Consider the following 25451-nt stretch of genomic DNA (forward strand, 5'->3'; position numbering starts at 1 on the left):
TTGGTTTAGGAAGCGAATTTTACTGTACTATCAATAAATGTCCACGTATCTATTGGTCAATCATGCAAATTTGTATGGAATTAAATTTCACGCAGCTTCTAAATAAGTAGCAAAATATTTAAATCGAGTATAGAAAAAACACCAGCTGACTATTTATGTTTTTAAGAAAGCATTCGAGATTATATTGTCCACCTCATCGAGGAAACTGTTTCATTTGTAATATAAACTTGAACTTCATTACTGCACCGTATTTTTAATAACGATTTATTTAATCTGGGAAAGACCAACTCACATGCAACGTTAAAGTTGCAATAATTTAACCGTGCTTTCCGTAAAACCCGTAATTACATATATTTCTGATTATTAGTCACAAATGCATATTACCGTTTCTATGTTTTTTTTATGAAACGAAAGTTGTAATTTCCTACAATTGCCATTCAGAATTCCATTAATAATAAAAACACTTTAAAAGAGAAAATTATGCTACAATCAACACTCAGTGCGGTAGTTTCGAATAAGCAACAACTTCATTTTCAACAAAACTAGTTCAAAATTAATGAAAGATCATATTAAATTTGATTGTTCAAAATTCAAACGAGAATGGCAACCTTCGTCTGGACATCGACTATTAAAATTAATATTGTGATGTTATACCTAATTGGATTGTGGTCTAAAAGTGATAAATATGGTCTATACACCTTGTATACAGTTTTTACCACAATTGTTGTTATGGGTGGCCACAACTTTTTCCAAGCAATGAACATTTTCTTCGTGTACGACAATTTAGAAGCCTTAACAGAATCCATTTTTATAACTGTGACTGATATTCTTGCTTGGATTAAGGTCTACTTTTTCATACGAAACGTAGAACTTCGCAAGAAACTTATTAGAACTTTAACGAATGCTACCTTCCAACCAAAAAATTTAAAACAAATACATATAGTTCAGCCTGCTTTAAAAACGTGGAAACGGATGTATATCACATTCTCAGTTATGACGAGTTATACCGTGCTAATTTGGACGACGTTTCCATTTTTGGATAAGTCATTTAAAGAAAGAAATTTGCCTTTTGCTGCCTGGTATCCATACGATTCGAAAAAATCGCCGTTTTATGAGTTGACTTATGTTTATCAAGTTCTGGGTATGTGGTATCTAACATTGGTTACTATAAATATGGACACATTGATGGCAGCTTTGATGGTTTTAATTGGAGCCCAGTGTGATATTTTATGTAACAATTTACAAACAGTGAACATTTCTAGAAGATCGGGTTTCCTTTCTGAAACCAGCTTTAATGAAAATCTGATAAAATGTATTAAACATCATCGAGAAATTGTGCGGTATTTATAGGTAAAAATTATTTTCAATAAGTCAAATTTCTCTTTTTTAGATTTGCTGTCGACTGCAATAAATTTTTTAGTATGATAGTGCTAGGTCAGTTTTTTACTAGTACGGTTGTTCTTGCGGTTACTATGTTTCAAATGACTTTGGTGAGTGTTTTTTATTTATATGAGTCAAATTTGTAATTTTTTGGAAAGGTGGATCCTGTGAGTACTGAAAGTTTTACTCATTTGTCTTACGTGAATGCTCTTACCGCTCAGCTTTTTATGTACTGCTGGTTTGGAAATGAAGTAGAAGTCAAGGTAAGACTGTTCAGACAAAATGTAATTAATTAAAAAATAAGACAAAAATAATTTTATTGCTGAACGTTTTTGTGTTGATCTTTCAAAGTTTGACATCTTATTTTGTTTTTAATTTTTTTTTGGAGAACTTTTAACACCTCTATTTTTTTTAAGTTATTGATATGTAAACATTTTATTGTTTTATGATATTTTTGAAAATGTTCGCATTTTTGACGATTCCAATTTTCCATTTTCAGTTTAGTCATTTTTAACCGCAACGAGTTTAAAGTGTCGAAGTTTATTTCGACAGACCGTCCCTCGCTCCTGAAATACAAGTTCAACAGATCTCGCTTTTTGAAAAATTATAAAATTAGATTTTGGGATGTTTCTTTTTTGATATAAAGCTCGGAGTTATATCAAAAAAAACATGTATGCAAAATATGCAAGAAAAATTACTTTTATACACATTAATATTTTATTTCATTTCTTACAATACTTATAACTTAGATAATACATTTCTTTCATCTCACAGGAATATTTGAAATACAATTCTTCTTCTTTAGTATTTTTGGCTATATTTATATTATCATTGAGAATAATCGGGAAAAAATTCAAAAATTAAAAAAATGAAACATCGTTCTAAATAACTCAATACTAGCAAGATTTAATATTGAGTAATGTGCAGTGAATGTGCAAAAAAATCCACAAATGCACCATCAAAATTTTGAGTTGACACATTTAAAACAGTTTGCAAATAACTAAACTTTGAAACAAAATAATGTAGAAAATCAAGGCCTTTTTAGCTGTCTAATTTTCGTTTCACTTTGAGATAACAGTTGTTGTCAGTTATCTACTGATTTTTGAAGAAGTTAATAAATGAATTTTATACAATTTTTCATACAATTTTCGATTTTTGTATATTAAAGTTTCATATTAAGTATATCGATTTATTTCTTGAATTTTCATAATTCTAAAATTGCGTTTTTGGTTTTATGACTTCATATGTATTGAAATTTTCAACAATCAAGTTATTTATTTATTATTAAAGATTTTAAATTCGAGCATTACTCGAATGCAACATTTTAACTGAGATATGTGGTATCTACGCATTGTTTGACGCACGGTTAGATTTCAAACATACTTAATTGAAAGAAAAGAATTTACTATTGGCTATCTTTATTTTTCAAAAATAATTTCATTTTATTAACTACTAGTTTGTGGTAGATCAATTTCAAAATTCTCAGTAATAAGAAATTTCTTTTTACTGAAAATTTCGGAACACCTGCTTCGTGTAAATATAGTTGCATACTACTATTTATGGGTACTACCGTTAAAAAACTATAGTAGAAATTGAAGTAGATTTTTAAATATTGTGTAATAAAATATACAGACAACGAAATTGTGAATATTATTAAAGGCAAAATCCACTATAACCAAATTGTAATAAATAAAAATCGCATTGCAAGCACACAACACAAAAGTTGGTACATGAGTTAGTGTTAAAATGAATTTTTTACATCTTTAAATTTCGTTCGATTTTTTTCTTGAATTTTCTAATATCTAAATTTTCATTTTTCTGCTGTTTATCGCATCCTACTTCAGAATCTTTTTCAAGTTTTACCGTAGATTTTTAACGGTAATAACAGTATTCCTTGTAACAACTTCGCTAATTTTTTTTTTCTCCAGGCGTCTTAAAACATGACAATTTTAATGATAATTTCAACACTAAAAGTAGACGTTTTTGTAATTAGGAAAAAAAACTTGCGCTGCTAAGGCAACATTCACTTTTAATCCTAGGATTTAAAAGTCTTTTAAATACTAGGATTAAAAACAAATAGGTAATAATTAATCTCAATCTAAATTTTTTCGTCAATTTTGAAAATATTAATAATGTTGTTTTTAATATTTTATAATTTTATTAATAATTAAACACATTACATAATTTTTAAATTTTAAAAAGAAATAGATAAAACTGTATACAATTTTTTGTACAACGATCATAACTTTTCCAGTTGATGAATATTTTCTTCGTTTACAATTTTTTATAAGAAATGGGATTACGTAAGAAAATTTTCAACGCGTTAAAGAGTGATTCGGAAATGGTCAACCAACCATCACATTCGAACCACTGGGAAATTGATTATAGAGCCAGTTATAATGTCTTGGATCTTGATGTTTTGACGCTCTGTCATCTTACATTGTTTTTATTACTTTGCATCATTTCAAGTCCTGAACTACTATTTTTATTTATCGTTGTCTAAAATTTTTGTATTTTTGGTGCTTCCAATATTTTTGGAATTTTCCACAATTTTACCAGTTCCACTTTATTCATTTTTTTTTTAATGCAACAAGTTGTTTTCTGACAAAACTTCATTTTTGGTTCGGAAATAAAGTTGAAATTAAGGTGAGAAATTTTTGTTTATATTTATAAACAGCATGGCATGTACATTAAAGACACTTTATTTTATTATTCATACAAAAATATACGTACTCTGTGGCCCTCAGACAAAATAGAAAAATATAGAAGCAGTGTTCAAACGATTTTTGACTAAATATACGTTGGATTTTGTTTCGTTTTAAAGAAATATTTTAATATTGCCTAAAATTTTATCAATTGAGATTTTACTGTTAATATATGTCCATATAATCTGCTAGTAAATCGTGAAAATTTGTATGTAATTAAATTTCAGCAGCTCCTAAATAATCAGTACAATATTTAAATCAAGTATAGAAAAAACACCAGTTAAGCATTTACGTTTTCAAGTAAACAAATCATTTTTACTTTGAAAACATTCACGTCATATCAAAAGCTATTTGATTTATAATTTAAACTAAAACTAATTGGTCACGTTATTTTTAAGAACGATTTATTTAATCTGGTTCACACTGAAAAACACAACTCACATGCAATATTAAAATTCTAACTGCAATTAATTATTCCCAAGAGAAGCTTTTACAACAATTTAACCGTGCTTTCCATAAAACCCGTAATTACGTGTCTGATTATTTATTAGTCGCAAATGCATATTACTGCATCTATGTTTTTTTATGAAACGAAAGTTGTAATTTTCTACAAGTGCCATTCCGAATTTCATTAATAATAAAAGACACTTTAAAAGAAAAAATGTGCTAGAATCAACACTCGGTGCGGTAGTTTCAAACAAGCAACAACTTCATTCAGACGAGAATGACAATCTTCGACTGGACATCGACCATAAAAATTAATATCGTGATGTTATACCTAGTTGGGTTGTGGTCTGAAAGTGACAAATATGATCTATACACCTTGCATACATTTTTTACCACAATTATTGTGATGGGCGGCCACAACTTTTTCCAAGCAATGAACATTTTCTTCGTTTACAATAATCTAGAAGCCTTAACAGAAACAATTTTTGTCGTGGTGACTGACGTTCTTGCTTCCATGAAGATGTATTTCTTTATACGAAACGTCAAACTACGTAAGAAATTGATGAGAAACCTAACGAATGTTACCTTCCAACCCAGAAACTCGACACAAATACAAATGGTTCAGCCTGCTTTAAAATCCTGGAAAGTGATTTACATCACATTCTCCATTATGGCTAGTTATACCATGGTAATTTGGACGGTACTTCCACTTTTGAATGACTCATTTAAGGGAGGTCGTTTGCCCTTTGCGGCTTGGTATCCATACGACTCCAGAAAGTCACCGTTTTATGAGTTGACGTATGTGTATCAAGTCCTTGGTATATGGTGTTTAACAGTGGCGAATTTAAATATGGAGACAATGATAGCAGCTTTGATGGTTTTAACTGGAGCGCAGTGCGATATTTTATGCAATAATTTGCACACATTGCAAAGTGGAAGCGATTTTAATGAAAACATGATACAATATGTTAAACATCATCGAGATATTGTGCGGTATTTGTTACCAAAAAGTTATTTTCGATAAGTCAAGTTTCTGGTTTTTAGATTTGCTGCTAACTGCAATAATTTTTTTAGTATGATAGTTCTATGTCAGTTTTTTACCAGTACTGCAGTTCTTGCGTTTGCTATGTTTCAAATGACTTTGGTGAGTATTTTTTCTTTTCTGATTCAAATTTGTAATTTTTTGGAAAGCTGGATGCCGTGAGTCCTGAGAGTTTTACTAATTTGTCTTACATGAATGCTCTGACCGCTCAACTTTTTATGTACTGCTGGTTTGGAAATGAAATCGAAACTAAGGTAAGACTGTTGTAATAAAAGTTGTGACTTATTAAAACAGGACAGGAAATTACTTTGAAAATAAATCAAAGCGACAATACATCTTACACATTTTTAGTAATTTAATATATTTTTTTGGAGATCTTTACTCTTCTGTATCATTTCAAATTTTTAAACTTTCTGTCACCCTAACATTTTTTGTAACTACCGACACTTTAACTATTTTTCGTTTTATGAGAATTTTAAAAACTTCATATAGTAATCGAGTCCATCGGGCGACTTGCCAGGTTCATGATTTCTCGACACTTCATGACACCTAGAGTACGAAAAAGTGATCTGCCGTTTCCGTCTGTCTGGCGTCTGTGTTGATTTTTATTAAACACGTAATCTCTGAAACTACTGAACCGATTGTTGTCAAATTTTATGTGTATATTAGGAATATCATGTGAATAGTTAACCATTCCCACCAACAATTTGAAGACGCCATTTCAAAGAATTCTAGTTTAAAATAATTTAATTGTTATACAAAATATACTCTTATGCTTATGGTGAATCTATCTTTAATTTTTTTCTAAACGTCCAAATTTTCCAAAAACAATTAACACATTATAATAGCGTTTTACCACTAAGGATATAACCGTTCCCGCAGTTGCGGCTGGGGTATCACGTATTTATTTAATAATGATATAATAAGAATTGTAATATTCAGAACATGTTGTTCGATTGTGCCTTATTTAATAATTTTAATCCTCTGTTTTGAGAACACAAACGCATTCAAATCAAATTAATTTATATGCAACATTCTTTCAATGTATGAACATATACAATTGACTTAAGCTTGTTATTAGTGTTGAGAGGACATTTTTCCCGTTAGTTATTGTAAAAACTAATTTTATATATATTTTAAAAAAGCCGGATTTGTCGGATTATACTTCGAGATTCGAGGGGAGGGAAGTTCTGTTGAGAAATAACCTTCGACCAGTTTTTTTTCGATTTGTTTACGAAAAGAATTTTACTGATAAAATTACACAAATAAATCCCCAAAAAATTAACTTTTAGAAACATTAAGCAAGTCAAAAAACATGTAATGTGTAATTTTTCCATGCCAGAAAATCAATTTTTATTTGATTAATTATTATAATATCAAGAATTTTGGAAAAGATTTGTTTCAATTTCTGTTGTTTATCATTCGTTTTATTTCGACGGTAAAATATCATTATCAAGTTTTCTATAAATTTCTATAAATTTTGTTAAAGATGATTCCTAGCTCTGAGAATATCTTGTAAACGAACTTACCTACAATGTTAGTTTCTTAATTTTTAGTTTGGCAAATTCAGGGTCTAATTTTTTTAGTTTTTATTTTTACATTTTCAATTTTACAATTTTTTGAACTTTTAACATTAGATTTTTCAATTTGTCGTTTTTTCAGTTTTACGATTTTGTTGTTTTTAGTTTTTCAGTTTTTATATATTTCTTTAATTTTTTAACTTTATGATTTTTAATTGAGGGCATGCATTAAATTCAACAATGGCAACAACGCACATCGGTGTCATTCGAATGTTGTTGCTTCCGCCACGTTTATTTATATCGTGTTGATTTTTAAAAATTATTCGATTTTTCCTTTTATGACTTCTCAGTTATTCAATTTGTATTTTGCAATTTTTTAAAGTGTCGAATTGCAATTTTTTGAGTTTTCTTTATAAAATTTTTGTTTTATCAACATTTGATTTTTTGAATAACTTAATTTACAACAGCTCCATTTATAAATTTCTAGATGCTTTAATTTTTCGTTTATACCTTTTTGGATTTTCCAGTTTCTCGATTTTTAATTTTTAGATTTTCAAAATTTCCATACAGAGATTTTTGTTTTTTCAATTTTGCAATTTTCCGATTTCAGGTCTTATGGTTTTCAGTTTTTAGTTTTTTAATTTCACATTTTTTTTAAATTTTTTGTTTTTCAAATTTTTTATTTTTCGGTCTCCCTGATTTTTGATTTGCAATTTTTAGATATTTCAATTTTGCACTTCCTCAATTTTTCAATTTGTGGAAACTTTAATTTTGAATCGATTTTCCAATTTTTCATGTCTTCATTTTTTCTATTTGTAGTTTTCCTAGTTTTCAATTTTTTATTGTTTCGTTTTGCCAGATTCTAATTTATAAATTATGAACAAAAAACGAATTTAATACAACTGAAATTTTCACAACTTTGGATTTTTAAATTTCTATATTGCTCTTTAATTTCCTGATTATATAATTTCTCGATTTTCGGAATTTTGTTAGATATTACTCCTACAATTTTTTGATTTGCAATTTTTCGAATTTGTTTTAAGTTTTTAAAATTTTCAATTTATCAACTTTTCAGTTTTTCTATTTTGTTCTTACTTGGATTTTTAACTTTTTCGATTTAGAATCATTTAATTTTACAGTTTGTCGATTTTCGGTTTCAAGTTTTGTAGTTTTCAATTTTTCCAATTTTTAGATCCGCAATTTTTCGTTTTCTGGATTTTTCGATTTTTCAATTAGTAGATATTTTAATTTTTCTTTACTTGAATTAAAAAAAAAAAAATAAAATCCAAAAGTAACAAATTTAGAAACAGTTAAGTTAAAAGTTGAAGAATCGAAATTCTGAATAATTGAAAAATTCAAAAGTTGCAAAATCTAAAAATCCAAGAATTTAAAACTGGAAACAAAATCGTAAATCAAAAAATTCAGAAAACGAAGAATTAAAAATCGAAAAACTGAAAATTTGAAAAATTGAAAAAACAACATTTTAAATTTGAAATTTCAAAAAAATTGGAAAACGAGAAATTGAAAAACCGAAAAATTCAAAAATAGAAAAATTCTTGGATCTAGAAATTGCAAATCCCAAAGATGAAGTAACGCAAAATTTAAAAATCGAACAATTAAACTGGAAACTCTAAAAATTGAAATCAAAATACTGGAGAAAGCAAAAATTAAAAAAGGAATTTTCGAAAAACTGAAAGAACGAAAAAAGTAAAATCGAAAAATTGAAAAATCCAAAAGTTGAATACTCAAAAAGTTTCATCACTTTTGCATATACTATACAGATAAGGTTCGAGTCTGGCTCTACATGGAGGGCATTGTTCAAATATCGGGATAGCAAATGCTCACCTTCCAAAATGAGAAAAACAATAATTTTTCATATTTATTTCTCAAAATATAAAAAGAAAAAACATTTTATTGTTCAGAAATATATCGGTCAGAATTAATAAAAATAATAATACAGAGCAAATTCATTGCTGAGGCATTGCCTCATATGCCTCATAGAGCAAGCCGCCCCTGCATACTCCTAGGACATTTTTGTATACCTAATAATTTATACAACTTAATTTGTATTTAATTTGACCTATCTAAGTCTCAATATCTTCAAATAATACTGTTACAGTTATAGGACCAACAGTGTAACATCTTGGCATGAATTATCCCGTCATTTTTTTTTCTAAACGCAGCCGTTCAGAATAACAGCTAAAGCTTGTGTTATTCATTTTTAATCTCACAAATTCACTCTCTATTACCAATTACGAATAATTTTCAATATTTATTATTGCATTAATTTTGTATAGTCACGCATTTACTTGCATTTCACGGAATGGTCAAAGACCCATTTTATACTCTTTTAAACTCTGTGATTAGTACGTTATTACTTGATACAACTACTTATTATAAAAAAAAAATATTCATGTATGTATGCAGCTTTACAAAAGGATGTAATTTATGCTGTGAGGAATAAATTCATTCCATTAATACTGAATAACCGTTGCAAAAAGAAAATTATTGACTATGCTGCCAGTCAGTAAGTAAACGTCTCAGCTGAAGACTACGGTGTACCGGTCAGTGTGAATTAATTTACTTTCATTTTGAAAATTGACCGCATAGTGCTCAGTTTAGATAACTCATTGAAAATAAAAACAAAGAAAATAATTCCAAATGGAAAATTTCAGATGGAAACAAACGATTAAAATAAATATTTTAATGTTAAAATCAGTGGGATTGTGGCCCAAAGGTGACAAAATTTATAAACGAGACATGTATTCAGTGTACGCAGTCATTTCGACGATTGTTATAGTGGGTGGTCACAACTTTTTTCAAATCATGAACATTTTCTTTGTGTACAACAACCTAGAGACTCTAACTGGAACGATTTTCATCACTATAACAGACATTTTAGCTTCTATGAAAATGTGTTTTTTCATACAAAATATCGGATTACTCAAAGAGCTCATGACAACTTTGAACAGCACAGAATTCAAACCAAAAAATTTGGATCAAATTGATATGGTCCGACCTGCTCTTAATTCCTGGAAATTTATGTATTTTACCTTCTGGATTACGGGAGGTGCGACGGTATGCATATGGGCGATTTTTCCACTTCTTGATAATTCTGTCAAAACAAAACGGTTGCCTTTTGCCGCTTGGTATCCGTACAATGTCAAAATATCTCCACTTTACGAAATTACGTATCTGTACCAAATGGTTGGAATTTCCTATATTTCTGTGGCTGCTATCAATATGGACATGATGATAACTAGTTTGATGATGCATGTGGGAACTCAGTGTGAGATTTTATGCGATAATTTAAGAAATCTTGGTCGTTTTACGCAATTAGATCTTGAATGTACTGTTAATCAAAAAATTATCGAGTGTATTAAACACCACCGACTAGTGATATGGTATGTAAGATAAATAGAATTTTCTAGTTTCCTGCAACTGAAGTTTCAGTTTTGCCAAAAATTGTAATAGATTTTTCAACATGATTGTTCTGGGGCAATTTTTTACTAGTACTGTTGTTATTGCCTTGACTATGTTTCAACTGACTCTGGTAAGTCTGATTTAATTTTCTTCTTTATGTTAATATTCGTTCTTTGCAAAGGTTGATCCTTTGAGTGGTGCCGGTTTTTCCCATTTATGTTACGTAACATCCATCACTATACAGCTCTTTCTATATTGTTGGTTTGGAAATGAAGTTGAATCGAAAGTGAGTGATCATTTTCTTTAATATTTGCGGTCAAATAGTAAAAAAAATACAAAGCTTTTAGCACAAAAATTACTTAATAGATTATCAACATTCTAAAAAAAATTGAACAGGTAATCGTAACGCATGTAGTCACTGGTCTCGATAGTCAGCACCTCAACAATTTCATTATAAATTCTATTCAACCTATAATTACAACTTTTACTGAGGTAAAATAACCAATTATTATTTTTCTGCCCCGAAAAATTATTTCCATATCAGTTGATTGAATTTCTGGTGAAAAGCCTACAATTAAAATAATTAGAAAATTGTTTTACTTGTCTAGAAACTTCGAATTTCCATTTAAAATTAAAAAAACTATCTCCCGTGAATGACTTACAAATTAATAATTAATGGTCGAGAGTAATTAGGGTAATTAAATAATCCTTCCAACTCAGTTTTGTCTGGTTTTAGTTACCGCAAAGAGCTTTGAACAGTCACCGCGTTAGCTTTAACCTTCTGAAAAAAAAATCGAGTATATCGTTTTGCAATACAATGAAAATTTTCAGTTGGACATCGACAATAAAAATTAACATCATTATATTATACCTAGTTGGACTATGGTCGAAAAGCGAAAAATACAACTTATACACTTTATATACAATTTTTACTACGATTATTATTATGGGCGGCCACAACTTTTTCCAGGTAATGAACATTTTCTTCGTTTACAACGATCTAGAGGCTTTGGCAGACTCAATTTTTGTAACAGTCACTGATGTTCTTGCCTCTATCAAGATGTATATTTTTATAAGAAACGTTGAACTGCGCCGGAAAATTATGAGCACTTTAAAGAGTGATTCCTTCCAACCGATACATACCAAACACCTGGATATTGTACAACCGGCTTTAAAGTCGTGGAAAATTATGTACATTACGTTCACAATCATGGCAAGTTATACCGTGGTTATTTGGACGATATTTCCAATTTTGGACAAGTCATTCAAAAAAGGACGATTGCCTTTCGCCGCTTGGTATCCTTACGATTCGAAAAAATCACCGTTCTATGAGTTGACGTACGTCTATCAAGTCCTCAGTATGTGGTACTTAACAGTGACTAATATAAATATGGACACGATGATAGCAGCTTTGATGGTTTTAACTGGAGCTCAGTGTGATATTTTATGTAATAATTTACAAACAATGAAGATTCCTGTAAAATCAGGTTTACATTCTGGAAGCAATTTTAATGAAAACATGATTCAGTGTATTAAACACCACAGAAAAATTGTGCGGTATTTACTTATATCCAAAAATCATTTTCAATAAGTCAAATTTCTCCTTTTTAGATTTGCTCTCGACTGCAATAATTTTTTTAGTATGATAGTTCTGGGTCAGTTTTTCACTAGCACAGTAGTTCTTGCGTTTACTATGTTTCAAATGACTTTGGTGAGTGTTTTTCCTTTCTATGTGTCAAATTTGTAATTTTTTGGAAAGGTGGATCCTGTGAGTCCTGAGAGTTTTACCAACTTGTCTTACGTGAATGCTCTTACCGCTCAACTTTTTATGTACTGCTGGTTTGGCAATGAAGTAGAAATTAAGGTAAGACTGTTTAAACAAAATGTAACTTAGTAAAATATAAAACAAAACTAATTTTAATGAGGATCATGTAATATTTTTGACAATCTTACTATATTTGAAGGTTTGACATCTTATTTTGTTTTAAAATATCTTTGAAAATGTTTGCTTTTTGACATTTCCAATTTTCCATTTCCAGTTTGGTCATTATTAAACTCCACCAATTTTTTGACAAAACTTAATTTCCTTTTTTATAAAATCAAAACTGTTAATAATATTCATAGTCATTATAATTAAACTTAAATTTCACTTTTTCTGCACGCTTCTTGTGCTTCAGGACTCTTCATTCTAGTTCTAGTTGATGGTGTTCAAAATTTGGAATACATGCATCAAGAGACAAAATGCAAACTGTATGTTTTACAGCTGTTTGAACAATATCCGAAAGATAACCGACCTCAGGTCAAAAATATGATACAACATAATAAAATAGTCCTTTCTGAAATTAAAAAAAAGTATCCTCTGGCAAGTTACGGTTCAGTATTTTATTCCATTTCGATTTTTTCACTAGAACAATTTGAGTCGTCATCGTCTTCTGATTCTGACTCTGAATCAAATTCACCTAGCAAAATAATGAAAGGAGGAATGTCTTCATACGAAAAATTTTTCCTAGTTTTTTCCAGTCTGCCAAAATAAGTTCTTCACAATGTCCATAAAAATTTTGCCACATGTTTGGAATAGATTTACCCTAATCCTTGGATGAAATTTGAAAATATATGTGCTTCTTTTAGTACTTCTTACAAAACCCCCATGCCATTTCAATCGGGTTACATTGATTATTAATTTTAGTTCAAATTCAACTACATACATGTGATTAAGCAGCCATTCCTGCACTTGACTTTTTTTTACTAGAAAATGTTGTCCAACTGCGCTGAATGATATGGTGCGTTGTCCATAACCACCATATATTTTTTGTTCACCTAAGTTGTTTAACCACCCAATTTTGAAAAAGTGTCCCGTCCATTGTCTTGTGATAATCTCTACCATTGTTTTCTTCCAGTTTAATAAAAAGTTACAACATTCTAAAAACCAAAATTGACTTGCGTGTAGAATTATATTTTTTTTAATTTTGTTGGGATTACTTTTTAAATCTGATTCGTGCACCTAAGGACGATGTGATATTGAAGCATTTTGGTACATCCAAGTTTCGTCGAGGTACATGATCACAAGAATTTTCAAATTGAGGGAATTTTCTCAAAAAAGTAATTTTTTGCTGCAACAATATATTTGTTTTTTAGTATGATAGTTCTGGGTCAATTTTTCACTAGTACGGTAGTCCTTGCGTTTACTATGTTTCAAATGACTTTGGTGAGTGTTTTTTTCTTTTCGTACGTCCAATTTGTAATTTTTTGGAAAGGTGGATCCTGTAAGTCCTAAGAGTTTTACTCATTTGTCTTACGTGAACGCTCTTACCGCTCAGCTTTTTATGTACTGTTGGTTTGGAAATGAAGTAGAAGTTAAGGTAAGATGTTCTAACAAATTTTGCCTTACTAAATATTTTGCAACAGAAAACTGGCTTAGAAATCAAGACTATAGGCGTCTTACACATTTTTGACAATATTGATGTCTTTCATGTTTCGATATCTTGTACTGCTTTTACATTTTTGCATTTCTAAACTTTCTGATACTTTATTTTTGTAATTTTTATTTATGTATTTTTCGTTTTAAAATATTTTGGCAATGTTTGAATTTTTGACGTTTTCTGGGTTCTGTAGTACTGTCGCAGGTAATACCAAAAGCTTTTTTTTGTAACCACTGAGTGTAATATCTTGGTATGAATTACCATTGCTCGATTTTTTTCTAAATACAGTGGTTCAGAACATTTTCTCATTAATTTTTAATCTCACAAAGTCACTCTCTGCTGCAAATTATGCAGCTTTCAATATCCATTACTGTATTAATTTTATATAAAGTCACGCATTTACTTGCATTTTATGGAATCGACAAAAACCCATTTTATGCTGTTCTAAACTCTGTGATCAGTAGTTATTACTTGATATAAGTGCTTATTATAAAAAAATGTACTCATATCTGGCTGTACTATTAGGAAATATATAATTTCTGCTATGAGGAATCAATTCATTCCATTAAAACTGCCAGTCAGTAAGTTAGTATCAGCTGAATACTAACGTTTACCAGTCCGTGTAAATTAATTTGTTTCCATAAAAAAATTACCACACGGTGCTAAAATATGTATGTGTAATTGTGTTAAGACTTCACATTAAAAATAGAAACACGCAAAATCAGTGCAAATGGAAAATTTCAGCTGGAAACACACAATTAAAACAAATATTTTAATGCTACAGTTAGTAGGATTGTGGCCAAAAGGTGACGAAATTTATAAACGAGACACGTACTCCCTCTACGCAATAATTTCCACGATTGTGATAATGGGTGGCCACAACTTTTTTCAAATCATAAATATTTTTTTCGTATACAAGAACCTAGAAGCACTAGCTGGCACGATTTTCATCACAGTGACAGACGTTTTAGCTTCCATGAAGGTGTATTTTTTCATACGAAACGTCAGACTGCTCAAAGAACTAATGACAACGTTGAACAGCAAAATATTTCAACCAAAAAATTCCAACCAAATTTTTATGGTTCGACCTGCTCTAAGTTCGTGGAAATTTATGTATGTCACCTTCTGGATCATGGCAGGTTCGACTGTAAGCATGTGGTCGATTTTTCCATTTCTAGATAATTCTGTCAAAGAAAAGCGGCTGCCTTTTGCCGCTTGGTATCCCCACAATACTAAAATTTCTCCATTTTACGAAATTACGTATCTGTACCAAGTGGTTGGAATTTGGTATCTAACTGTGGCTAATTTAAATATGGACACGATGATCGCGGCTTTGATGATGTGTGTTGGAGCTCAGTGTGATATTTTATGCGATAATTTGAGAAATCTTGACAGTGAATCTAGTTTTAATCAAACAATCATTGATTGTGTTAGACACCACCGGCTAGTGGTACGGTATGTAAGATTAATGGAACTTCCGGTTTTCTATTTTGCTGCACCTGAAGTTTTAGTTTTGCCGAAACTTGTAACAGATTTTTCAGTATGATTGTGCTGGGGCAATTTTTTACTAGTACCGTTGTTCTTGCCTTGACTATGTTTCAACTGACTCTGGTAAGTCCGAATTTTTCACATTTTTTTATGTTAATACTGTTTCTTCGTTAAGGTTGATCCTTTGAGTAGTGCCAGTGTTTCTCATTTAGTTTACGTAACAGCGATCACAGTACAACTTTCTCTATACTGTTGGTTTGGAAATGAAGTTGAAATTAAAGTGAGTGATCTTTTGTCTTTAGTATTTATAGTCAAATAGCTGTCAATGTCATCTATCAAAAGCAAAAAAAAAAACATACGAGTCGTATGGCCTTTAATGACAGCTGAAATATATTTTCTAGAAGACTTATATAATTATAAAATCTATGATTTTTACTTATATTTATATTCTAATTGAAAATATGTCGAGAAATGTATTAAAAAAAAAACTGAAGAAAATAAAAAACGAATTTTCCAGTTTTTCAATTTTCCAATTTTTTAATTTTTCAATTTTAGATTTTAAAGGTTCTCGAGTTTTCAATTTTTAATTTTTAGATTTGCAATTTTTCTTTTCGGTTTTTATTTTCTCTATTTTTCGATTTTCAATGTAAAGGTTCCAATTTTCCTTTTTTCGATAAAAAATTCTCAGATTTTGTATTTTTCAATCTTTCGATTTGCAATTTTTCTAGTTTTTATTTTCAATAGGTATCTGTCTAATTATTATTATAATTTTTTTAATTTTTCACTTTTTCAATTTTACAATTTTGGAATTTTTCCATTTTTTAATTAGTGGATTTTAAAATGTTTTCATTTATTCCATTTTTCAATTTTTCGATTCATTTTTTTTTGTTTTTTAAATGTCTCGTTTTTTTGAGTCACCGTGTATACGTAATTATAAAAACATTGAATGCATTAATAAATAATAATAATAATCTAATCAATGCATATCACTACTTGGTCTTAGTATCCGTAATGATAGAAGTCTTGCCTGAATGCCGGTCATTTCCGGGTCAGTGGTGGGTCTTAATATAATATAAATAAATCACAAGTATACAGTAATATTTTGAATACTTTTATTAGGATTTATTGAACATAATTTTGAGATAATGAAATATTGTCATACAATTTTGAACTTTTTTCCAAAACACGGGATGTCTAGGGTGAAAACTCAAATGGATTCATAAACCCCAGATGCATGAGTGTGTTATTTTATAAAATTTAGTGATAACTTACTATTGTTCGAGCACCATATACATACTAAAATTATTTTGAAGTATACAGAATGTTTTTGTTTATAAGGCGTATATATTTCGACGTTGCCAAGTTATTCCAATTATTTTGAAACATTCTTGCAATGGAAGGGTTAAAAATATATAAAATTGCGTTTTAATATATAGAATGCCAGTTTTTTTTAATAAAACAGCCTGTAAATAGAATTATTTTCTCAATTTTAATTACTAGGTCTTTAAATTTTTCGTTTGATCAGTTTTTCAACTTGAGTCTTTTGATTTTTTAATTTTCCTTTTGTTCAATTCTACGATTTTGCAATTTTTCGGTTTTTCAAATTTCTTGACTTTTAATTTTAGTATTGTATAGTTTTCCGATTTCTCAGTCATCCAATTGTTCCATTTCTCAGTATTCAAAACTATAAGTCGAAAAATTGTAGAAACGTATCGAATTACAAAATAAAATAAAATTAGCTTGACTAGTGATCATTCTACCTAAGCAATTTACAAGACATTTTTAGCACTTTTTACAATTTTGATGTTTTCGGGTTTTGAAATTTTCCGGTTATCGCATTTTTGCAACATTTCAAGTTTCTAAACTTTTTGACAACTTCGATATTAAAAAAAAATCTATAACATTTTCAAAATTCTCAACATATTTTGAATTTTCTAGTGGACATATAGGATGAGAATCAAGTCGCATCAAATGTTTGTCGTTGTTTTGCATATAACAGTAAATTTTTGAGAACGCCCGTTTCAGTAATTAGAACTAGAATAGACAGCATTTTCTACAAATTTGTCGATTTCTTCATTTTTCCGATGTATGAAGAAACACTTGAAGTTAAAGCTTGTTATTATTGCTGAGAGGGCATTTTTTCTCGTCGATTATCTGCTTTAAATGAATTTTACGTTGTTCGTACTTGTGCAATTTGGTTTTTACTTTGTAGAAGTTACCACAAAACAAACATCGCAAAATCTAATTTTATAATTTTCGAAGAACTGCCGTTCAAAAAAATACTAGGTAGAACATTGCTTTATTAATTTTTAATCTCACAAATTAACTCTGTCGCAAATTGTGTATAATTTCCAATACGTATGATTGCACGGCTTCGACAAAACCCACTTTATGCTGTTTTAAACTGTGTTATTAATAAGTTATTACTCGATACACGTGCTTATTATTAAAAATATACTCACATAAATTTCTTGTATTATAAAAGCTGTAATTTATGCCGTGGCGAATAAATTCGTTGCATGAATACTGAACAAGCGTTGAAAAGTGAAAATTATTGGCTGCACTACCAGTCAGTAAGATATCGTTTCAGCTGAAAAGAACTATGTACCAGTCACTGTAAATTTTAATTTTAATCTATTTTCGTTTAAAAAAGTGGTAAAGAATTATTTCGCTAAATTGCTATTCAACGCCGGAATTTGTGTCTATGTAACTGTGTGTTCATCAATTCAGGTAATAGTCAAAAATAAAAGCTTATTTGCTATACTAGTGCCCTAGGAAACAATTACAAGCAAAATTCATTTTGTATATTTTATATTTTATTTGTACATACTAAGTTTTTTCCTTAACAATAGTACACGTGTATTTTTCTGGGGCACTCAGTAGAATTATCAAGAACTTAGCATTGATAACAAGCGATAAATATAATTAAATTTGTTTGCTTCGTATTTAAATTGGCAACATTTTTATTTCTGAAGCGATTCTAGTTTTATCTATTTTTAAAGCTTTTTCTTGACATAGGTGAAATTGAAGAAATTTTGAACTTAATTTAAATCTTAAGTCAAATTAATTGTGTTGCACTAAAACAAAATTTCCTTATTATTTTATTCAGACAAGGCAGATAATTTCTGTTAATTATTTCTGTCACACCTAAAAATCCACTAATTATGAACTAATCTCTAGAATAACGACGGCGACTTGTCTTTTCGGTTAACACTCTGTATCTATTAAACAACATCGCCCGACATGCTATTAATTTTAAATTAAATAACCATCTAGGTAAAATGCTAACCTACTGCCCTAATTCTTCTAGTAAACCCCTTCATTAATTTTTTATTCATTTATTAATTGTAAGCTTCGCGCCTCCTGTCATTTAATTGCTGCCCAAGAGAAACGTCAGCTGAAATTAAAACGTTAAATTTTTAACCACTTGCGTTTTTTAAATACGTGAAATGAGGAATTAAAATTTTTATGACGAACGAAGGTAGTCATTACGGCGTATTTCTTTGGTAGCATAATCGACGCAATTTGTCTCAGAGTAGTCTCGAGGGTAAATTACATCTATTAGTAATGAGGTGTCAGTATTAAAAAGGAATAAAATGCTTCAAAGCTGCAGTCAAAAGTGTACTTTAGTCGACTAAACATATTTTTGTGTGTAAAACAAACTAGTTTAGATTTAACTAAAATGGAAATGTTCGACTGGAAATCTACATTTCAGACAAATTTAAAAATGTTGAAAGTGATAGGACTATGGCCTGAAAGTAACGACGGATACAAATTTGACTGGTACGCAATTTACACATTCTTTTGCGTAAATTTGTGCTTCATAGGCTCGAATTTTACCCAAATCATGGACCTTTTTCTCAACACGTCGGATTTAGAAAGTTTCACAGCCCGGATATTTTTACCGTTAACAGAAATAATGGTGCCAATCAAAGTCTACTTCTTTATTAAAAATATGTCTAAAGGCAAAGAACTGATGCAAAAAACAAACGCAACAATTTTTCAACCCAAAACTGCCACACAAAGAAAATTAGCTCAGAATCAGTTGAACATTTGGAAAGGAGCTTTTTCGCTTTTTTGTGGCTCATGTTTGGCGGCTACAGTTTTCCAATTAAGTTTTCCAATACTTGATGGTACCTACAGAAGCTATAATCTACCTGTACCAGCTTGGTTTCCGTATGATTTTAAATCAGCACCTTATTATCACATAACTTACGTGTACCAGATAATCTCCAGCAGTATTCTGGTAACTGCCGGTTTTAACCTAGATATGTTTATGGTAGCTTTGATCATATTTGTGACAGCTCAGTGTGATATTTTGTGCGAAGAACTAAAAAACAATCTGAGAAGTCCAAATTTTCACCATAAGCTCCTGTTGTGTATCGAACATCATAGAGAAATCCTGAGGTAAAATTTGTGTGTGGTGTTTTAAAAATAACCCCATTTTCTTCTCATAGTTTTAAAGAAAATACGAATGAATCGTATGAAATTGTTATTTTTTGGCAAACTTTTCTCAGTTCTCTGGCTATGGCGTTGACGATGTTCCATTTAACGTTGGTGAGTTTATTGCAGTAAATAAAGACGTTTCTAATTTTGACTTTATAAGGTTAAATTTGAAATTAGTGAAGCTTGTGGAACCGTGATGTACGGAATGGCGGCCACTTTAGAAATTTTCTTTTTTTGTTGGTTTGGAAATGAGGCAGAGCTTAAGGTACAAATGCACTCCCAAAAACTAAAAAAAAATATTGCAAAATATTTGTTTAATTTTCTTGTTTTTGACACCCCAAAAAAAAACAAAAATATCGCCATACAACTGTCGAAAATATAATTACATTAAGAAGTCGTGATTATTTCTCTCAACACTAATTTTTAATTTTTGCCAGATGGGAATTACGTGAACATTTTTGTATGTTCAAAAATCGTCATTAATGAACTGTTGCTGGGCACTGTCGGAACTGGACCCAATTCCAGTCCAATATCGCGTCATAATTTTGGTTTCCGTCTCCAACTTTTATCAGCACTTTATTAGCAACATATCATATATCTAAGACACAACATCTTTAGCTGTAAATTTTGATACATTTTATACAAGTGAAGCGAGATAAAAAAATTAGTTTTGATAATTATGACATAAATTGTGCCTCCACGTTATTGATATTTAGTCGCACAAAATGACTTTTTCTCATAGACTGTACATTATTTCTAATATTTATTACGGGTCATAATTTTACATGATAGTATACAATTATGTGCATTTCAGGCACTGACAAAGACCACTCAATGCTGTTTTAAACTCTGTGATTATTGTAGCTATTATTTCTCGTAAGTGGTTATTATCTGTGAAATCGACTACCATCGAGAATATATTCATTTCATTAATACTAAACAACCCTTTAAAAAAGAAAATTATTGACTGCACTGCCAGTCCGTAAGTTAACATTTCAATTGATAAGTTTTACACATCGGTTATTCGGGAACACTTACTCAAGTCGAGTAAAAGTTATTTCAGACAAGGAATTATCTGTATTTATTAACACAGAGTGCTTGAAATTAAACAAATATTACGACCTAGTAAAAGTAGCTACCATCCCAAACTCTGACCTATATTTTGCGTCTACTTCAACTTTAACTAAAATGGCCATATTCGATTGGAAATCCACGTTTCGTCCAAATTTCAAAATGTTAAAAATATTAGGACTGTGGCCTGACAGTAACGACGGATACAAATTTGACTGGTATGCCCTATATACACTGTTTTGTGTCAATTTATGTTTCTTAGCTCCAAACTTCACCCAAATCGTGGACCTTTTCCTAAACACATCGAATCTAGAAACTTTTACGGCCAGGATATTTCTAACCTTGTCAGAAATAATGGTACCAATCAAAGCCTTCTGCCACATTAAAAATATATCTAAAGGAAAAAAACTGATGCAAAAATTAAACGCATCAATATTCCAGCCAAAAACTGTCACTCAAAGGAACTTAGCTCAGCATCAGTTGAACATCTGGAAAGCATCTTTTAGGATCTTTTGTGCTTCATGTTTCATGGCTTCGGTTCTCGAATTCAGTTTTCCAATCCTTGATGGGACTTACAAGGAGTTTCGTCTAGCTATTCCAGCGTGGTTCCCGTATGATTTTAAAAGGTCACCTTATTTTCACATAACTTATCTGTACCAGACGGTTTCTGTCAGTTTCCTTACCACTGCTGATGTTATCTTAGACATGTTTGTGGTAGCTTTGATTATATTTGTTAACGCTCAGTGTGATATTTTGTGTGACGAGTTGAAAAACAATCTTAGTTAATTTTCATAGCAAGTTTCTGCAGTGTGTCGAGCATCATAAAGCAATCCTGAGGTAATTTTTATAAGGTGGAGTTTTGAAAGTAACCCATTGGTTGTAGTTTTAAAGAAACGATAAACAGTTCATACGAAATGGTAATTTTTTGGCAAACCCTTGTCAGTTCTTTGGCAATGGCGTTGACCATGTTTCACTTAACGGTGGTGAGTTTACTGCAATAAATGAAGACGTTTCTAAGCAGCTAAATTCTAAGGTTAAATTTGAAAGTAGTGAAGTTTATGGAACTGTGATGTGCGGAATGGCCACCTCTTTGGAAATAGCTTTGTACTGTTGGTTTGGAAATGAAGCAGAGCTTAAGGTACAGTTACTCCCCAAACGAGAATCATGAGAAATATTGTAATACCAGTTAGTCTTACCTATTAAAATTAAGTTTTTATTCTTATTGACAAAATTATGACGTTGTCTTATTTTTGAAAAATACCCGATGCTGCGAACTACTGCAAAAAGGAAAGATTAGAATTTTTTATGTTAGAACTGCACCATTGTGTAATACAAAAAATTAAATCGTTTTTATATACTACGATCTGATCTGACACAAGAATTTTTAACATTAATTTGTTTTTGTCTACGATATTCATTTTTTGACACCGTGTATGTTTTTTTGTGAGAGTTTGACAATTTCTCTAACTTTTGTTAATGTATAAAACTATTTCAATTTGAAATTAAATTGAATTTAAATTTCTTTTACACCAAAACAATGTTTCAATCAAAAGTGTTATTGTAAAAAACTCCTTCTCACATTTTGGTGGAGTTATAATGATTTTAAAATTGGTTCTTTTGCTACGTTCAGCAACTAAACAACACATTCATTATCACAATAACTAGTAATAAAACTTTTAATTAATATTTCTCTCGCCCATGACCATGTTTAATCACCCTTTCAATTAGAATATACAAAGTACGTACCATAAATTGTCAAAATTTTTCAAAACCCTACGTTTAAAATATTCGCAGTTAATTTTAGGTCCTCTAGTATTTTATTTTTTGATAAATTTAAAGGAATTTGGTGTTTTGTTACCGGATGAACTAAAAAAAAATCTTTCGAGCTTTTAGTGTTTTACTTTTTTTGAATTTGAAGAAGTCTTGAGTGCCGCAGTGTTCCTTTTTTTTTAATTCGGGAGACTATTGGGTACCAATGGTGTATTATTTTGGGAGCCCATGGAGAATTTTTTTGTAAATTATTTAAAACAATTTTGCCTTGGAGCCTCTAGTGTCTTTTCTTATAGTAATTTAATTACATTTATTAGAGAATACACCATTTGCTAAAATCAGTCTTATCTTACCAGGTACTAGCCCCACCCACCCGCCCTCTTTTTTCTTAGAGGATATCTCATTTGCCAAAATCACTCTTATCGTAAGAGGTGCTAGCCCGCCCACCCGCCCTTTCTTTTCTTAGATGATACCTCATTACCGAAAATTAGTCTTTTCTTAGTAGGTACTAACCCTGCTCACCCACCCTCTCTTTCCTTAGAAGGTGTCATTTGCCAAAATCAGTTTTATCTTAGCAGTTACTAGCCCCACCCGCCCACCCTCTCCTTTTTTAGAAGGTATCTCATTTGCCAAAATCAGTCTTATCATAGCAGGTACTAGCCCCGCCCGCCCACCCTCTCTTTTCTTAAAGGGTATGTGATTACCAAAATCAGTTTTATCTTAGCAGTTACTAGCCCCACCCACCCACCCTCTCTTTTTTTAGAAGGTATCTCATTAGCCAAAATCAGTCTTATCTTAGCAGCTACTAGATATTGCAATTACTCGGTTTTGTCATGCAGATAATCTGAAGGTCGAAATGTTTTAAGTATACAATTGTCTATTAATTATATATCACTTATTATAATAGAGATTTATGTACTATACACATTTATTCGGATTTCAATAAAAGTTGATATACAGCCTGTTATTGAAAGGTACGTACAAAATAAAATCGTCAGTTGGTCTCGAAGTATGGGTGCTAAAATTTAAAAAAAGTTCAGGTAAAAGTGTTCTCCTTTTAGAGATAAAAATTTTTAAAATTTATGTCCAAATTCGTTGTACGCCTCTGATAAAAAGATCATCTTTTGTTTCTATAGCAACATTTAGTCTTGACAAAAGTTTTATTGTTACAGTTGCTAGGATTTACTAAAATAAATTAATTTTACCTATTTATCCTTCAGTAGCGTCTAAAAAGATTGGATAAGGGTTCATTTTCCCCTTAAAATTTTGATAAGACAAAATAAGTTTTTCCGACTTCTTAGACTTCGCGAAGAACTGTCCATTTTGTTGTACGTACCTTTCAATAACACCCTGGATGTTAAAATCGACACAGCCTAAGAAAGTTTCAAGTACTTTGTGAACCGTAAACCACACTTTTTTTGGAAACCGTAAACCGCAATTTTTTTGGAAACTTTCACATAAGTTTAAGCGCAATCATGTTACATTTCTTGAATAATTTTTGACGTCTATATTATTTTTACTCACTCTTCTCTAAAAAAAAAAATAAATAAATTACGAAAATTGGAAACACATATAGAAAATGGCTTTACCGGGTGTCCGAATTCATTACTTCCACTATAATAATTTCATTACCTGAAAAGAGCAAAGTACGAAATGTAGTACTATTTTCCAAAAAAACTGATATCATTTCTAAATAGAATATAATCTTGTCTTTGTTTTTCAAATTTCTTTGTGTTTATTGATCGTTCTAAATTTCGTTATTCTGTGTTCTCAAATAACTGAGATATGACGGTGAATCTATGAAACTGAAACACCCAGTATAAACTATTAAGCGAAAATCTAATTTTTATGATTCCAAAACTTTCCTGAAATGAATCCATTCATTTGATCACAAATCGAAACACATACCAGTTCAGTAGTTGATTTTGTTTGGAGTGACAGCAATTTTGCAAAAATATTAAGGTAATTTAAAATTTATATTTTAAGATAAAATAAAATAGATCTAAATCGACCTTAAAAGAGTTCTATATCACTACCAAAGGAGTTTGTCAACGTTGTTCTATCAATTGGATTTGATTTGCCTTTTTCAACCATTTATGATATAAGGATATTTTTTAATAATGTTTCAAGAAAAAAGAAATTGGATATCACAAAGTAAGAGAACATTTTTTAAAAGTTATTAATTTTTTCCAGTTATAATTTGAAAACATTCTATAAATAATCTATTTTACAAACCTCATATTTCGGTATTTTTAATAATTTTATATTTCCAATGGGAATAGCTGAAAATAAACCAAAATTGGAAAATATTACCAGAAAAATGTTTGTAACAACAGAAACATTACCTCTTACATTCTGTATCGCTGGAGACGATTTTAATTCTGAATCAATTGTCACAGTTTAGTAAAGTTAATTACCGTTCCTTAAAATCCTTACCTAATGCCCTAATTCCTTAACTAAACCCTTTCATTAAGTCTTCATTAATTTATTAATTATAAGCCTCTGGCCTCGTATTTCACAATTACTGTCTAAGAGAAACGTCAGCTGAAATTCAAACACTAAATTTTTAACAACTGTTTTCTTTACTTAAATACTTATATAAATGAAATGGGTAATTTAAAATTTTTATCACGAACAAAAGTAGTCATTACGGCGTATTCTTAGGTAACGTAATCGAAGCAATTTGTCTCAGAGTAGTTTCGAGGGTAAATTCCATCTATTAGTAATGAGGTGTCAGTAT

The 25451-nt window shown here is 30.2% G+C and overlaps 3 protein-coding genes across 3 annotated transcripts in view; all 3 read left to right on the forward strand.

Moving 5' to 3' along the window:
- Positions 1–25451, forward strand: part of LOC135139365 (odorant receptor 4-like) — a 146040-nt gene that overhangs the window by 54545 nt on the left and 66044 nt on the right. The gene's annotated exons all lie outside the window — the stretch shown is intronic.
- Positions 757–6486, forward strand: LOC135139575 (odorant receptor 49b-like). The gene is made up of 4 exons (XM_064069874.1): positions 757–1340; positions 1391–1490; positions 1539–1643; positions 6457–6486. The coding sequence occupies exons 1-4, from the start codon at positions 757–759 to the stop codon at positions 6484–6486; spliced, it is 819 nt and encodes a 272-aa protein (XP_063925944.1).
- On the forward strand, positions 11578–14325 carry LOC135139576 (uncharacterized). Its single transcript, XM_064069875.1, has 4 exons — positions 11578–11994; positions 12277–12381; positions 13772–13876; positions 14170–14325. The coding sequence occupies exons 1-4, from the start codon at positions 11578–11580 to the stop codon at positions 14323–14325; spliced, it is 783 nt and encodes a 260-aa protein (XP_063925945.1).

The sequence above is a fragment of the Zophobas morio genome, unplaced genomic scaffold (assembly GCF_036711695.1).
Source record: "Zophobas morio isolate AGI-343-1 ecotype UQ-CSIRO unplaced genomic scaffold, CSIRO_AGI_Zmor_V1 ptg000031l, whole genome shotgun sequence".
Lineage (NCBI taxonomy): Eukaryota > Metazoa > Arthropoda > Insecta > Coleoptera > Tenebrionidae > Zophobas > Zophobas morio.

Bases quoted from the DNA above. Each gene is read 5' to 3' on its own strand.
- LOC135139575 (XM_064069874.1), top strand. From the start codon at position 757: ATGAACATTTTCTTCGTGTACGACAATTTAGAAGCCTTAACAGAATCC. The intron at 1,491-1,538 runs GTGAGTGTTTTT...TTTTTTGGAAAG, and splicing joins CTATGTTTCAAATGACTTTG to GTGGATCCTGTGAGTACTGA. The intron at 1,644-6,456 runs GTAAGACTGTTC...CCGTTCCCGCAG, and splicing joins GAAATGAAGTAGAAGTCAAG to TTGCGGCTGGGGTATCACGT.
- LOC135139576 (XM_064069875.1), top strand. From the start codon at position 11,578: ATGTATATTTTTATAAGAAACGTTGAACTGCGCCGGAAAATTATGAGC. The intron at 12,382-13,771 runs GTAAGACTGTTT...TTTTTTGGAAAG, and splicing joins GCAATGAAGTAGAAATTAAG to GTGGATCCTGTAAGTCCTAA. The intron at 13,877-14,169 runs GTAAGATGTTCT...TTTTTGTAACCA, and splicing joins GAAATGAAGTAGAAGTTAAG to CTGAGTGTAATATCTTGGTA.